Source organism: Mustelus asterias, chromosome 30 (genome assembly GCF_964213995.1).
Source record: "Mustelus asterias chromosome 30, sMusAst1.hap1.1, whole genome shotgun sequence".
In the NCBI taxonomy this organism is placed as follows: Eukaryota; Metazoa; Chordata; class Chondrichthyes; order Carcharhiniformes; family Triakidae; genus Mustelus; species Mustelus asterias.
This window is the reverse complement of record NC_135830.1, coordinates 16,832,559-16,849,571: the sequence shown is the minus strand read 5'-3', so window position 1 is coordinate 16,849,571 and position 17,013 is coordinate 16,832,559. Positions and strand designations below refer to the sequence as shown.

The 17,013-nt window shown below is 46.8% G+C and overlaps 1 protein-coding gene across 1 annotated transcript in view; it reads left to right on the top strand.

Annotated features, from left to right (window-relative positions):
- Positions 1-13,825, top strand: part of LOC144480804 (NACHT, LRR and PYD domains-containing protein 3-like) — a 31,818-nt gene extending 17,993 nt beyond the window's left edge. Inside the window, exons 4-6 of the mRNA XM_078200407.1 lie at positions 2,140-2,310; positions 10,193-10,360; positions 12,982-13,825. Of these exons, the coding sequence (XP_078056533.1) occupies positions 2,140-2,310; positions 10,193-10,360; positions 12,982-13,069 (427 nt within the window). The 3' untranslated portion in view covers positions 13,070-13,825. The remainder of the gene's footprint in view (positions 1-2,139; positions 2,311-10,192; positions 10,361-12,981) is intronic.
- The last annotated feature ends 3,188 nt before the right edge of the window (positions 13,826-17,013 follow it).

Here is a 17,013-nt window from a genome sequence, read left to right as displayed (position 1 = left end):
TTTGGGGGAATGACACTTAGTAAATTGCTCAGTCAGAGAGTCAGTGCAGAGAGCATGGGCCGAATGGTCTCCTTCTGCTCTGTAACAATTCTCTGATTCTACCTGAGAGAGATACCAATGGCCCTTTGTGGACACTGGCTAAATTACCTAACCCTGTTGACACTGCAACATCACCAGCTTCCAGTTAAAATCTCGATACATTTCCAACCATTATCTTCACAGAATTATTGCGGAGCACCACGAGGCGAAATGTGTCTGCACCGGCTCACCAAACTAGGATTAGGAATTTGTCTCATTCGACTGCCTTCTCCTCGTATCTTTGCACATTGTTTCATTCGATTGTTCATCGACTGCCCTCTGTGATGCCTCGATTCAGCCTGCCTCCAACACACTTCCAGGCTGTACATTCCAGACCCGTACCACTGGCATTGTGAAAAAGGTTTCTCTCTCATCATCTTCAACCCCACCACACACTCCATTCCTGAGCCACTGACCATCCCATGTCCCTCCCTGTGACTCAGGGTAAGTCATGATGTGACAAGCCCACGGATAACCTCACGATGCTCCACTTCTCCAGCTTCCACCCTAAACACGTTAAAGAAGCCATCCCCTACGGACAAGCCCTCCGTATACACAGGATCTGCTCGGATGAGGAGGATCACAACAGACACCTCCAGACGCTGAAAGATGCCCTCATAAGAACAGGATATGGCGCTCGACTCATTGATCAACAGTTCCAACGCGCCACAGTGAAAAACCGCACCGACCTCCTCAGAAGACAAACACGGGACACAGTGGACAGAGTACCCTTCGTCGTCCAGTACTTCATCGGAGCGGAGAAGCTACGGCATCTCCTCCGGAGCCTTCAACATGTCATTGATGAAGACGAACATCTCGCCAAGGCCATCCCCACACCCCCACTTCTTGCCTTCAAACAACCACGCAACCTCAAACAGACCATTGTCCGCAGCAAACTACCCAGCCTTCAGGAGAACAGTGACCATGACACCACACAACCCTGCCACAGCAACCTCTGCAAGACGTGCCGGATCATCGACACAGATGCCATCATCTCACGTGAGAACACCATTCGCCAGGTACACGGTACATACTCTTGCAACTCGGCCAACGTTGTCTACCTGATACGCTGCAAGAAAGGATGTCCTGAGGCATGGTACATTGGGGAAACTATGCAGACGCTGCGACAACGGATGAATGAACACCGCTCGACAATCACCAGGCAAGACTGTTCTCTTCCTGTTGGGGAGCACTTCAGCGGTCACGGGCATTCGGCCTCTGATATTCGGGTAAGCGTTCTCCAAGGCGGCCTTCGCGACACACGACAGCGCAGAGTCGCTGAGCAGAAACTGATAGCCAAGTTCCGCACACACGAGGACGGCCTCAACCGGGATATTGGGTTCATGGCACACTATTTGTAACCCCCACAGAGTTTCACTGGCTGTCTTGTCTGGAGACAATACACATCTTTTTAGCCTGTCTTGATGCTCTCTCCACTCACATTGTTTTGTTTCTTAAAGACTTGATTAGTTGTAAGTATTCGCATTCCAACCATTATTCCTGTAAATTGAGTCTGTGTCTTTATATGCTCTGTTTGTGAACAGAATTCCCACTCACCTGAAGAAGGGGCTTGCAGCTCCGAAAGCTTGTGTGGCTTTTGCTACCAAATAAACCTGTTGAACTTTAACCTGGTGTTGTTAAACTTCTTACTCAGGGTAAGGACATGGGAATCCTGTGCTCTTCCCTTTCACCATCATCCTTTTTGTCATTTAATCACTCCGGCACTTCCATTTTGTTCTTTCCTTGTCACCCGCCCATCCCCAGCTGCCTGTCACTTAAAACAATTTAATTCACTGCTACTTCCAAGTTTTAATTTTAGCTCATTGAATTGAAACTAAATCTGTTTCTCTTTTCACAGATATTGCCTGTCCTGCTGAGATTTTCCACATATTTTATTCATATTTCAGATTTACAGCATCAATATAATTTTGCCTTCTGTATGAACTGAAGTTGTGTTTCTTGAATGTCCCGCGCTGTACATTATTATTGTTAATGATCTTATTCTTAAAAACACTGTGGATTTACCCTGATTTCTGATATTTTTCTCTCTCTGATCTCCAGTCTCTACGGTAACGATCTCACTGATTCTTGTGCCAAGGACCTGGCCTCTGCTCTCAGTACAAACCGCTCACTGATAGATCTGGATCTGGGTTACAATAAACTGGGAGATTCCGGAGTGAAACTGCTGTCTGTGGCTCTGAGGAATCCGGACTGTAAAATACAGAAACTGGAGTAAGTAGCAGACTGTGAGAGATTGTGTTTATAATAACTGAATATTCAACAATATAATTTCACCACTGGTATTTGTATAAAAACACTGCCCATTACTATTGGCATCAGTTATGAATAAGGAAAACTGCTTTTCCTCTGACTCCTGTTGCTTCTCTCTCTGATCCCTGAGCAATGGGATGTCAGTCCCACAAACCCTTATGTTGAGGGTGTGGGGGAATAATGTTATGGTTCACCCTCTGAGGTCCTCTCCTCCTCCTCAGATGTGCACAGCTCTCCCCGGGCACAGCATCCATTGATTAGTGAAAGGGGGAGAGTGAATAGATGACAGTAAATGGAGGACAGGACATGGTGGTGGAGTCACTCTGTTAGTAACAGATGTCGGTACAATAGCGAGAGGTGAACTTAGTTCCAATGATCAAGATGCAGAATCAGTTTGGGGAGAGATACGAATTAACAAAGTTTAAAAAGTCACTTGTGGGAATCATTTATAGGCTCCTAAAAAGTCACAATCTCCGACACAGTACACAGGAAAAATAATGGGGTCTCGTAAAAACATACTGCAATGATCATGGGTGATTTAAATCTTCTTATACAAAGAAGAACAAAGAACCATACAACAGGCCCTTCAGCCCACCAAGCCTCTGGTGACTCCTAGTCCTTATTCAGACCCAGTACTTACTGCCCACTTGCGGTTTCTATTCCTATGTTCGTCTCCTGTTCATGTATCTATAAAGATGCATGTTGGACATTGGTAACGTGCCGACTTCCACCACCTACATTGGCAGTGCATTCAAGGCACCCACCACCCTCTGTGAAAACTTTCCCATAATTGTGTATACCTCCATCAGGTCATCACTCAGCCTCCCTTTTGTTTTGAAAACAATCGTGTTTATACAACCTCTCCTCATAACTTAACCCTCCTTGACCAGGCAACATTCAGGTAAACCTTCTTTGCACCCTCTCCAAGCATCCGCATCTTTCGAGTAGTGAACTGCAAGCAATATTCAAATGTGCCCAACTAAAGTTTCATACAGCTATAACATAACTTGCCAACTTTTATACTCGATGCCCTGGTTGATGAACACAAGCATGCTCTCTGCCTTCTTGACCACCTCATCCACCTGTGTTGCCACTTTCAGGGATCTGTAGACTTGTACACACAGATCCCTCTGTAGGTCAATGCTCCTATGGCTTCTTCCATTTACTGTATAAATCGCTCAGATTGTCAAAAGTTGAATAGAAGATTCGTTCACAGAATCTATTCAAGCAATTTCTCGGAGAAGCGCGTTCCAGTGCCAATCACACAACAAGCTGTTGTGATGAACCTGGTGAATAAGAAAAGAGAGGCGTACAGAAGGTTCAGAGAGCTAGGAGGTGTTAAGGATTTAGAGGAGTATACGCGATGTAGGAAGGAGCTTAAGAAGGAAATTAGGAGAGCGAGAAGGGGTCATGAGAAGACCTTGGCGGGTAAGATTAAGGAGAATCCCAAGGCTTTCTACAAATATGTCAAGAGTAAAAGGATGAGATGTGAAGGCATAGGACCCTTAAAAGGTGAAGGGGGAAAAGTTTGTGCGGAACCGTTAGAAATGGCGGAGGTGCTTAATGAATACTTTACCTCGGTATTCACGGTGGAAAGGGATCTGGGTGGTTGTACTGCTGGATTGCGGAGGACAGAAAGGATCGAGCATGTGGACATAAAGAAAGAGGATGTGTTGGAACTATTGAATGGCATCAAGGTTGGTAAGTCGCCGGGACCGGATGGGATGTACCCCAGGTTACTGTGGGAGGCGAGGGAGGAGATTGCGGAGCCTTTGGCGATGATCTTTGCATCGTCGATGGAGACGGGAGAGGTTCCGGAGGATTGGAGGATTGCGGATGTGGTCCCTATATTCAAGAAAGGGAACAGGGACAGCCCGGGAAATTACCGACCGGTGAGTCTAACCTCAGTGGTTGGTAAGTTGATGGAGAGGATCCTGAGAGACAGGATTTATGATCATCTAGAGAAGTTTAGTATGATCAAAAGTAGTCAGCACGGCTTTGTCAGGGGCAGGTCGTGCCTTACGAGCCTGGTTGAGTTCTTTGAAAATGTGACCAAGCACATTGACGAAGGAAGAGCGGTGGATGTGGTCTATATGGACTTCAGCAAAGCGTTCGATAAGGTCCCCCATGCAAGACTTCTTGAGAAAGTGAGAGGGCATGGGATCCAAGGGGCTGTTGCCTTGTGGATCCAGAACTGGCTTGCCTGCAGAAGGCAGAGAGTGGCTGTGGAGGGGTCTTTCTCTGCATGGAGGTCAGTGACCAGTGGAGTGCCCCAGGGATCTGTTCTGGGACCCTTGCTGTTTGTCATTTTCATAAATGACCTGGATGAGGAAGTGGAGGGATGGGTTGGTAAGTTTGCTGACGACACCAAGGTAGGTGGTGTTGTGGATAGTTTGGAGGGATGTCAGAAGTTGCAGCGAGACATAGATAGAATGCAAGACTGGGCGGAGAAGTGGCAGATGGACTTCAACCCGGATAAGTGTGTAGTGATCCATTTTGGCAGATCCAATGGGATGGAGCAGCAGTATAAAATGAAGGGTACCATTCTTAGCAGTGTAGAGGATCATAAGGACCTTGGGGTCCGGGTCCATAGGACTCTTAAATCGGCCTCGCAGGTGGAGGATGCGGTCAAGAAGGCGTATGGCGTACTAGCCTTCATTAATCGAGGGATTGAGTTTAGGAGTCGGGAGATAATGCTGCAGCTTTATAGGACCCTGGTTAGACCCCACTTGGAGTACTGCGCGCAGTTCTGGTCACCTCATTACAGGAAAGATGTTGAAGCCATTGAAAGGGTGCAGAGGAGATTTACAAGGATGTTGCCTGGATTGGGGGGCATGCCTTATGAGGATAGGTTGAGGGAGCTTGGTCTCTTCTCCCTGGAGAGACGAAGGATGAGAGGTGACCTGATAGAGGTTTACAAGATGTTGAGGGGTCTGGATAGGGTGGACTCTCAGAGGCTATTTCCAAGGGCTGAAATGGTTGCTACGAGAGGACACAGGTTTAAGGTGCTGGGGGGTAGGTACAGGGGGGATGTCAGGGGTAAGTTTTTCACTCAGAGGGTGGTGGGTGAGTGGAATCGGCTGACGTCGGTGGTGGTGGAGGCAAACTCGTTGGGGTCTTTTAAGAGACTTCTGGATGAGTACATGGGATTTAATGGGATTGAGGGCTATAGATAGGCCTAGAGGTGGGGATGTGATCGGCGCAACTTGTGGGCCGAAGGGCCTGTTTGTGCTGTGGCTTTCTATGTTCTATGTTCTAAGCTGTTTTAGACATGGTGATGTGCAAATGTGTGGCGTTTCCAACAAAAATAGATTCCTTTCATTTGAAAAACAGCAACAGAAGTGTTCCAACTGTTGCTAATTCAAGGAGTGTATTAGATTAAGCGAAGATGTGGCACCGGGGTTGGCACTGCTGCCTCACAGCGTCAGATTCCCAGATTCATTCCAGCCTTGGACGACTGTCTGTGGAGTTTTCACGTTCTCCCCATGTCTGTGTGGGTTTCCTCTGGCTGCTCCTGTTTCCTCCCACAGTCCAAAAACTGCAGGTTGGGTGGATTGGCCATGCTAAATTGCCCGTTAGTGTCCAAGATGTGTAGGTTAGGTGGATTAGCGGCGTAAATATGTGGGGTTACGGGAAGCTGGGCAACTGCAGATCTATTAGTCTGACATTGATGGTATGGAAATCCTATAATAATCTATAATAAAGGAAGTGATAACAGAACACTTCGAAATTAATGGCAGGATTAGACAGGGCCAACATGTATTTATGAAAGGCTGGCACGGTGACACAGTGGTTAACATTGTTGCATCACAGCCAGGGGCCCGGGTTCAATTCCAGCCTTGGGTGACTGTGTGGAGTTTCTACATTCTCCCCGTGTCTGTGTGTGTTTCCTCTGGGTGCTCCGGTTTCCCCCCACACTCCAAAGAGATGCAAGGTAGCTGGATTGGCCATGGTAAAATTGCCCTTAGTGTCCCAAGATGTATAGGTTAGGTGGATTAGCCCTAGTAAATTTGTGATGTCACGGGGAGCGGACCTTGGTAAGATACTCCGTCAGAGTGTCTCGATGGGCCGAATGCTGGCCTCCTACACTAGGGATTCTATAATTGCATGATTCACACACAAGAGGTTATTGAAGAAAATTGGAGCACATGGGATTGGGAGGAATATACCAGCATGGATTGAGAACTGGTTAGTGGACAGAAACAAGGAGTTGGAATAAATGGGTTATTTTTGGGTTGACAGCCTCTAACTAGTGGAGTACGGCAGGGATCAGTGTTTGGGTCTCAGCTATTCAGAATCTATATCAATGATATGGATGTGGGGATCAAATATAATATTTCCAAATTTGCAAATAATAGAAAACTAGGTGGAAATCTGAATTGTGAGGAGGATGCAAAGATGTTTCAAGGGGATGTGGAGAGGCTCAGGGAGCGGCCAAAGGATTGCCAGTTGGACTACAAGGTGGAAAAATGTGAGGTTATCTAATTTTGTAGGAAAAACAGAAATTAAGACAACTCCAAGGATATTTTGATATCCTTGTTCATGAGGCACTGAAAGCTAAGATGAGAGCAGTTAAGATAACAAATGGTATGTTAGCCATTATTGTAAGAGGATTTGAGTTGAGGGAAAAGATGTCTTCCTGCAATTATATGCAGCCTTGCTGAGACCAACCTGGAGTATTGTGTACAGTTTTGGTCTCCTGACCGAAGCAAAGATGTACTTGGCCTGTAAAGAAGGTTCACTAAAATAGGTCCAGGGACAGATGGGTTGTCCTATGAGGAACAAAAATCCTTTATTCTCAGGCCTTTAGAAGAATGATAGCTGAACTTATTCAAACCTACACTATTTTACGGGGTTCAATCGGCCAGATGCAGAAAGGATGTTTCCCCTTGCTGGAGGGTCTGAAACCTGGGACCCAGTCTGAGAATAAGGGGCAGTTATTTAGGCTGAGATGAGGGGGTATTTGTTTTCCATTAGAATGCTGGTGAATCAAGGAATGCAGGGATAATGCTGGAAATGGTGTTGAAGCAGAGGATCAGCCATGGTCACATTGAATGATGGAGTGGATTTGAAGGACAGAATGGATGACTCCTGCTCCTGTTTCTTAACGTTCTTATTGCAATAGGAATGGAAGGTAAGAGTAAGAAGGTTTTGCTGCAGTTTTACACGACCTTCATTAGATCACAACTGGAGTAATGTGTATAATGTTGAGCTCTTTACTTAAAAAAGGATAGAATTGTACTGGAACCAGTTCAGAGAAAGTTCACTCGGCTGATTCCTGGGATGGAGAGGTTTATTTTACGAGGAAAATGTGAGCAGATTGGAGCAATATCTATGAAAGTTCAGAAGATTAAAAGGTGATCGCATTGAGGGGATGAGACAGGGTGGTTGCTGAGAGGCTGTTTCTTCTTGTAAGAGAGACCAGAACAAGGGGACAGATTTTAAAATGTAATTGTCAGTCCCTTAAGACTGAGATGAGGAGAAATTTATTTTTTAAATGGTGGCTGGTCAGTGGAATTCTCTTCCCTGGAGACTAGTGGCGGCAGAGTCATTGAATATATTCAAGGCTGAGTTCAGAATGATTTTGGATTGAGAAGCGAATCAAGGGGAAGCGACAGAGAAAAGAGTTGAGACTATAATTAGATCAGCCGTGATGGAGTATGCTCGAGGGGCTGAATGGCCTTCTGCTGCTCCTAGTTATTTTGTTCTTATCCCAATATGTCCTTCAGACTGCTCTCTGTGACCAGTGATGGATAAACAAGCTCTATGTTTTGTCCTCACCAGACGCTCTCCTGTGTCCATTCATTAGGCCACCCACTCAACCCGTCTCACCAGCAGTAATTACCCACTCTGCCCCCAGGCCTTCCTGATCCAGCACTTCATCGTCCATTGGTGTAAGGATGGCAAGACCTGGATGTCTCCACTCTTCTTCACTCATTCCCTGATGATGTTTGCTCTCTTTCCAAACACATAAATTGTTACTCACTCATCAAACACATGCATGAGCCCAGGGTTGTCCAACGTGTGGACCAAGGGGCGAATGTGACCCTCGAAGCCCCTCAATGCGGCCCCCGGAGCGAGTTTCCAGAATCTCAGTCACACAGCTCAGTTTGAATGGAAGAATCTGCATGGAGCTGCTCCTCCAATCACATCCCGTTTCTTTCCCATGTTTGCTGCTGCTGGGTTTTTGAGCCAATCTGCAGCAAATGTGGGAGAGAAACAATTTGTGATTGATGAGGATTAAACTCTAATAATCATCTTTATTTATTACTCATTATTGTGCTCAGCAAGTTGTTTCTTTTCATATCTCAGTTCAGTTTTTAATTGAAATTCCTGCTGTGCCAAACTTTATCATTCTGAAATTTACTCATCGGCCCCTTGAGTGAGAAAAACATTGACGTGTGTTTGCCCAGTGTATATGTTGGTCAGCCCTGCTCGAGCCTATGCTGGTGATAGTCTAACGGACATGTCTCTGACAGTCAATGCTGCTGCCTTTGCATTGTAAGAGTTTTAACAACACCAGGTTAAAGTCCAACAGGTTTATTTGGTAGCAAATACCATTAGCTTTCAGAGCGCTGCTCCTTCGTCAGATGGAGTGGAAATCTGCTCTCAAACAGTGCACAGAGACACAAAATCAAGTTACAGAATACTGATTAGAATGCGAATCCCTACAGCCAACCAGGTCTTAAAGAGACAGATAATGTGAGAGAAGGCAGCATTAAGCACAGGTTACAGAGATGTGTATTGTCTCCAGACAGGACAGCCAGTGACATTTTGCAAATCCTTTGCATTGCCAGTGTCTGGGTGGAGATGTTCTTTCCACAATTTCCCTCTCATCCTTATTCACATATCAGGCTGTGCTGCACTCACCGTGACAGAACACAACAGGACATTGATCCTTTTCCACTCTGTAACCACGTGTCTGAAACCTGCTCACCTCCCAGCAATCTCCATCCAGACTGGCTTGTACCGATGGGATAATCTCCTCCCATCCTGTGGGAACAGGACCTCCCTCTGAGCCTGAGCAGCCGGGAGGAGCCCCTCCAGGGAGGCGGGGGGAGGGGGGATGGCAAGCCTTGCTCTGCTTTCTGACATTTCTGTCCTTCATTCAATAAGCAGAACTCCCTCGCTGCTCCCTCCAGAGCTGCTGTGTTTGAAAGTCCTGCTGGCTGCCTTTGGAGATGGTGCCAGCATTGCCTGAACCGGGACTGCCCCCTGCCCAGGCTGCCTGAGTCGGCACCTCCCCCTGCCTGCCAGCCGTTAATTGTCCCCCTCTGACAATATCACCTTCATAACTCTGCCTATCCTGCCCACACGGGCACACCACCCATTTCCAATCCCCATGTTGGCACTTCAGAGCTTCTGGTAAAATCACAGCATTATCTTCAACCTCACCACAAACTGCATTCCCAAACCACTGACCATCCCATGTCCCTCCCGAACCACTCCGAGTAAGGACATGAGGATCCTGTGATTGTGGTCCTGTCCCATCATCACTTTTATCATTTAATCACTCCTGTAATTCCAGTTTGTCCTTTCTTTGTTTCTTCCCCAGCCACCCACCGCTGTCACTTCAAACCTGTCAATTCACTGCCCGTTCCCAGTTCCAATGGAAGCTCAAACTTTACCCCTGTTTCTCTCTTCACAAACACTTAGCTAACCTGCTGAGCATTTCCAGTTTATTTATATTTCATTTTCAGCATTGAGTATTTCCTCATTCTACAGAAATGCAGGTTGTGTTTTTGGAATGTCTGATACAATACATTATTATTGTTATTAACAGTATTATTTAAAACACTGGGGATTGAGCGTGATTCCTGTTATTCCTCTCTCTGGTCTCCAGTCTGTATAATAACGCTCTCACGGATTCTTGTGCTGAGGATCTCGCCTCCGCTCTCTGTACAAAACAGTCACTGAGGATTCTGAACTTGGTAACAAACTCCTTCACAGATCAATCTGTCCCTGCTCTCCGCCGCCTCATACTGACCTGCAGGAGTCTGGAGGAGATCGAGTGAGTGTTTGTGTTAATTTTCAGTGTGACAGTTAAAATATAAATGGATTTAAAATATAAATCTGCCTGAATCTTCCAAGCAGCAGCAATGGTAAGCAGATTGTCGGTATGTTTAAAAATTCTCCCAACCTGAAACTGCTGCATATTTAGAACATAGAACATAGAAAGCCACAGCACAAACAGGCCCTTCGGCCCACAAGTTGCGCTGATCATATCCCTACCTCTAGGCCTATCTATAGCCCTCAATCCCATTAAATCCCATGTACTCATCCAGAAGTCTCTTAAAAGACCCCAACGAGTTTGCCTCCACCACCACCGACGTCAGCCGATTCCACTCACCCACCACCCTCTGAGTGAAAAACTTACCCCTGACATCTCCTCTGTACCTACCCCCCAGCACCTTAAACCTGTGTCCTCTCGTAGCAACCATTTCAGCCCTTGGAAATAGCCTCTGAGAGTCTACCCTATCCAGACCTCTCAACATCTTGTAAACCTCTATCAGGTCACCTCTCATCCTTCGTCTCTCCAGGGAGAAGAGACCAAGCTCCCTCAACCTATCCTCATAAGGCATGCCCCCCAATCCAGGCAACATCCTTGTAAATCTCCTCTGCACCCTTTCAATGGCTTCAACATCTTTCCTGTAATGAGGTGACCAGAACTGCGCGCAGTACTCCAAGTGGGGTCTAACCAGGGTCCTATAAAGCTGCAGCAATATCTCCCGACTCCTAAACTCAATCCCTCGATTAATGAAGGCTAGTACGCTGCATAATGAAGATTTCTCCCAGGATCTTCGGCACTGCGACCCTGGGAGCTCCATCAGAGCAGACAAGAGTCGGGGAAGAGAGAGCACACACCCTATTTACAGCACAGTGACCCTGGGGAGCTCCATCAGAGTAGAGTCGGGAAGAGAGAACACACCCTATTTACAGCACAGTGACCCCGGGGAGCTCCATCAGAGTAGAGTTGGGGAAGAGAGAACACACACTATTTACAGCACAGTGGCCCCGGGGAGCTCCAGCAGAGCAGAGTGGAGTCAGGGTAGAGAGAACACACACCCTACTTACAGCATAGTGACCCCGGGGAGCTCCATACGTGTTAGTTGATTGGGGGAGTGAATGGGTTGGTGTGTCGCTGGATGAATAGTCAGGGAGCTGGGGAGAGGTTCAAGGATTAGTTCTGGGTGTGGGAGAACATAGAACATAGAACATAGAAAGCCACAGCACAAACAGGCCCTTCGGCCCACAAGTTGCGCCGATCACATCCCCACCTCTCGGCCTATCTATAGCCCTCAATCCCATTAAATCCCATGTACTCATCCAGAAGTCTCTTAAAAGACCCCAACGAGTTTGCCTCCACCACCACCGACGTCAGCCGATTCCACTCACCCACCACCCTCTGAGTGAAAAACTTACCCCTGACATCTCCTCTGTACCTACCCCCCAGCACCTTAAACCTGTGTCCTCTCATAGCAACCATTTCAGCCCTTGGAAATAGCCTCTGAGAGTCTACCCTATCCAGACCTCTCAACATCTTGTAAACCTCTATCAGGTCACCTCTCATCCTTCGTCTCTCCAGGGAGAAGAGACCAAGCTCCCTCAACCTATCCTCATAAGGCATGCCCCCCAATCCAGGCAACATCCTTGTAAATCTCCTCTGCACCCTTTCAATGGCTTCAACATCTTTCCTGTAATGAGGTGACCAGAACTGCGCGCAGTACTCCAAGTGGGGTCTAACCCACTTTGGACTGGACGAGGATTGGACGAGTTGCATTGTGTTGGGTTGGAGGGTTAATCGGGAGTTTAGATAGTGGCTGGGAGTTGGTCATGTTGTTAAGGTCTAAACAGATGTAGTTGTGTGGTGGGGGGTTGGTTACTAGCTTTGAAGAGAGTAGTGGGGTGGGGTTGGTTCTGGAGTAATCAGTTTAAGTCAGAAGCTTAGTCAAGAATGTATTTGAGGCAGCTATAAATAGCACTTGGGGCGAACGGGATCAAAGCTTACGGGGAGAAAGCAGGATTAGGCTGTTGAGTTCGACGATCTGCCATGATGATGATGAATGGCGGAGCAGGTTCGAAGGGCGAAATGGCCTCCTCCTGCTCATATCTTCTATGTTTCTATGTCAGGTGAGGAGAGGTTGGGTCAGGGTGTGTTCAAATTAGGAGGGTTAGTCCGATTAGTTTAAGGGCTCATGGGAGGTCGCCAGGTTGGAGGGGAGGGAGGGATGGGTTGGGGGGAGTGGGTCTAGTCAGATTGTGGGAGGTGTAATATGGGGATCAGTGGGAAGTGATTGGGGAACTCGGTTGTGCTATTCAGGTATTAGCCCAGGTGGTGAGCTGTCTAACATTACCTGAGTAACTATCCAGGTAAACTTTGTGAATCTGTCCCAAGTATCTGACTCTAACTGCAGCAGGGGAGTTCCCCAATAGTAGTTAATACCTCTGGGACAATTCCCAGGTAGATCAGTGCGTCAGGACATCCACAGGATCCCGATGCTCATCATTGGATGTGTGTCTGGTCTCTGGCGATCCAGAGACCAGAAGATTTGTCCCATTAACTCCAGTCTCCTGTTATTTACCCTGTTGTTCAATCTGTTTATTTCCTGTTTCATCTTTAATCTGTTCCAGGCTGTTCAATAATCAGTTCAGTCCAAATGGGAAGAGACATCTGGAGTCGCTGCGGGGATCCAGACGGGGACTGAGAGTGACAGTGTGAACATTTCAATCTATAAACATTGCTGCTCCACCGGTTACAGTGAAATCCTGAATTGTGAAGATCTTCGACAGCTCCTTCCAAACCCTTCATTCCTGCCCCTCTCCCTCCCTATTCCATCAGCCCCTCCAGCCTGGCACTGATTTCCCTGCTTACCTGGTTTCCCAGCTGGAAAACTGTTGTAGTTTTAGTCTCCACATTGAAGGAAAGATTGCTGCAAACCATTGTTTAAGCAGCAATGTGTTGTCAGTGTTCTCAGCAACAGAGTCTTCAACCTCCTTTCAAAAGGGAGCAGCAGAGATAATTCTCCAGAGAACAGTGTGTGTGTGATTCTGACAGTACCCAGCAGAGGGCAGATTGGTCAATCTTGTCAGAGTTTCCTCTCTGTCTCTGTGAATGAATTAAAGGCTCCACCAGCCTCTCCTCAAAACCTCTTTCACTATCTGGTGATTAAAGTGACACAATGCCACCATCTGCTGGCGGCTCCCAGCTACTGCAGGTGCTGCTCTCTGTGAGCCTCAGACAAGTTCAGTAAGTCCCATGTCTGCATCTGGGAACCGGTTACTGCAGTGTGAATATTGAACAATATTGACAGGGATTGGAGTTTGCAGCAGGAACCCCGGCTGGTGAATTAACCCTTTTATCACCAGACACTGTACATGAACTCTGTTCCCTCATTCCCTATGGGAGATATTGTCTGGAGATTGTAGTTGGGGATGATCTCAGACTGTAATGTGTACATTTGGTGCAGTTATCAGACACTAATCGCATTCAGAATGGGAGTGGGTAAACTCTGCTGCACTCTAATTCCTGTGTCAGACATTGTCAGTGTTTAATCTTCCACAGTGGATCTTGCTAACGGTTCTTTTAATGTTTCCAAGATAATTGTCTCAATCTCTCAGACTGATTCTCTGAAAATTGGAAACACAAACATTTTGAGACACAATTACAACCTTTAATCACATTTTGTCCGTGTTCAAACAAAATAATTTCCAAACAAACTATTCCCCTTTTACAGCTCTTGCTTTCCAATTCCACAGGTTTCGGTGATACAGAGAGCAGCTCCATTGGAATCCAAATGCTCTCATTCCACTCTCGCCCCCCGTTTACCCTGCCAATTATCAACCTCAACAAAAGTTCCCACATATTTATCTGGGAAAGTTTCAGTGTTGACTCTGGTGAAGCAGGGTTTCCATTCCTTAACCCACAACAAACACACACACACGGTAAATGTTACTTCAATTATGTCTGGAACTGTTAAAATCCCGAATGCACAAGTTGATCAAAGTGATTCCAATCCAAAGGAATGTGTTTCTGATTTATAATCTCAATCACACAGAGGCACTGACATTCCCACACAAAAACACACAATCATAAGCACAATCTCACACACACGCTCACAGAGAGAGACACGCAGAGAGGCACAATCATGGAAACCGACACACAGACATACAGACACACAATCATACACATACACACATCTGTGCATCCTACACACATCCCTCCAGACGCACACACAGACAAACTGACACCCCCACACTCATTCACACACTGACAAACTCACACACATGCTCACGGGCACAGATACACACACAAACACACGCATACAAACCCAGACACTTCCACACTCTTACCCACGTACTGACACACAGAGAGAAACACAGAATCTCTCTTAAATACACACCCATACACCCACAGAAACACACATCACAAACCCATGCATTACAGCGGTGAATGAATTCTCAGCACCCCATAACCAAATGATTTAAGTTGGACAAAAGTGATAACATTTCCTCTGAAACCGACATCCCGAGAATGAAAGCAACAAAGGAACACTGGCGCAGCATTGCACAGGATCAGAGCCTCGGAAATGCAGTTTCCTCTTTCCTTGTTCCTTATATCTCACTGAGCAGATGCAGAGCGAGAGCATAGAAAGCTGGAATTCACAATTTCACTCTGTTCCTGCACACTCACCTCAGCTCTATTTAATTTCTGAATGTATGATATATTTTGGATTATCCCAAGGGTCTCAGGACAGATAGATGCATGATGTCAGATATTACCATTATTTATAAAACTGTTTATTTTACCATGACAGATATTACCTGCTGTTTGTCAGATTGTTGCTTTTCATCCATCTACAGTTGCAGATGCCGGCGCTGAAAAGTGGGTAGATATTCTATACCATTAAAAGCATCACATTGAATCGGGGAAATTCTTCAAAGACTATGAATTAATCACTTTCAAATTAGTGTCATTTCTTCAGAACCAACTATTCATATCATCTATTATTGCAATTTAAACTAACTTTATTGTGTTGTCTGGTCTGTGCTAGTTTTAACTGAATACTGCTCAGTATGTGACATGATCTGTGTTATTGAGTCTTGGAAGAGAAAGGGTTAATGTTGCTGCTCTGTAATTGTAATGGATATTCCTAATTTTATCATCTGTATAACTGTAGTTATTTGCAATTAAATGCTTATTGGTTAATTAGTTAAATGCTAATTGTGAATCATGGGAATGCTGAAACTAATACGTACACAAGCTAATAAAGAGCGGGGGACAAGTGTAAATACTGTAGCTAACAGTGAGCGTGAAACTGAAAAGACCATAAGATACAGGAGCAGAATTCAGCTATTCTGCTCATCGAGCCGACTCCACTATTTAATCACGGCTGATAAGTTTCCAAACCCATTCTCCCACCTTTCCCCCATAACATTTGATCCCTTACCAATCAAGAACGTGACTATCTCTGTCTTAAATACACTCAATGAGAGAGAGTGAGCAGAAAGAGTGAGGGGGAGAGTAGGTGAAGAGCGAGTGAGGGGGAGTGTGGGTGAGGAGAGTGGAGAATGTGTGAGGGGAGAGTGCAATGGGAGATAGTGTGGGGGAGAGGGAGTGAGGGGGCAATAGGTGAAGACGAGTGAGGGACAGAGAAGGAAAGAGAGTGATGGGGAGAGTGAGAGGAGAGAGTGTGAGGGGACAGGGTGAGGGCTGAGAGCATGATGGGGAGACAGTGTCGGGGAGAGAGCGAGCTGGAGTGAGGAGGCGAGAGTGAGGGAAGAAAGTGATGGGGAGAGAGTGAGGGGATGAGAGGCTGAGGGAGAAGAGAATGAGAGGTAGGGAGAGGGGGAGAGAGTGAGCGTGAGAGGGAAGAGATTTAGGGGACGAGTGAGATGCAGAGATTGAACGGGAGTTACCGTGAGGGGTAGAGAGGGTGAGGGGAGGAGTGATTGTGAGGGGGAGAATGTGAGGTCGATAGGGTAGAGATAGTGAGGGGGAGAGTAGGTGAAGAGCGAGTGAGGGGGAGAGTGAAGGGAGAAATAGGGAGGGGAGAGAGTGAGGGGTGAACGTGTTGGAAGATCAATTAAGTGAAGAGAGGTGGAGAGACGAGGTGAGGAATGAGCGAGGGAGAGAGTATGGGGAGAGGGACTGATGGGGAGAGAGTGAGAGGAGATAGAGTAAGGGGGGAGAATAAGTCGAGAGGGAGAGAAAGTGAGGGGAAGAGAGTGAGGAGAGTGTAAGTGACGGTAAGAGCGTGAGCGGGAGAGAGGCTGAGGGGATGGAGTGTCTGAGGTGGGATAGTGTGATAGCAGACTGAGGGGGAAGACAGTGAGGGGAGAGAATGGGGGAGTGAGTGAAGGCGAACAGGGGGGAGAGGATGAGGGGAGAGTGAGGGGGACTAAGACGGAAAGTAAAGGGGAGAGTGTGAGGGCAGAGACTGAGGGGGAAGAGAGTGAAGGGGAAGGGATTGAGGAGGATAGAGTGAGGGCGAAGAAAGTGATGTGGAGAGAGGCTGAAGGGAGAGAATGAGGGGAGACTGGAGGGGTGAGGGGGAGGGACTAAGCAGGAAGAAAGTAAGGAGGAGAGAGGTTGTGCGGAGATAGGGGAGAGAGTGAGGGGGAAATTGGGGGGGAGGGAGTGTGAGAAAAAATTGAGGGGGAGGA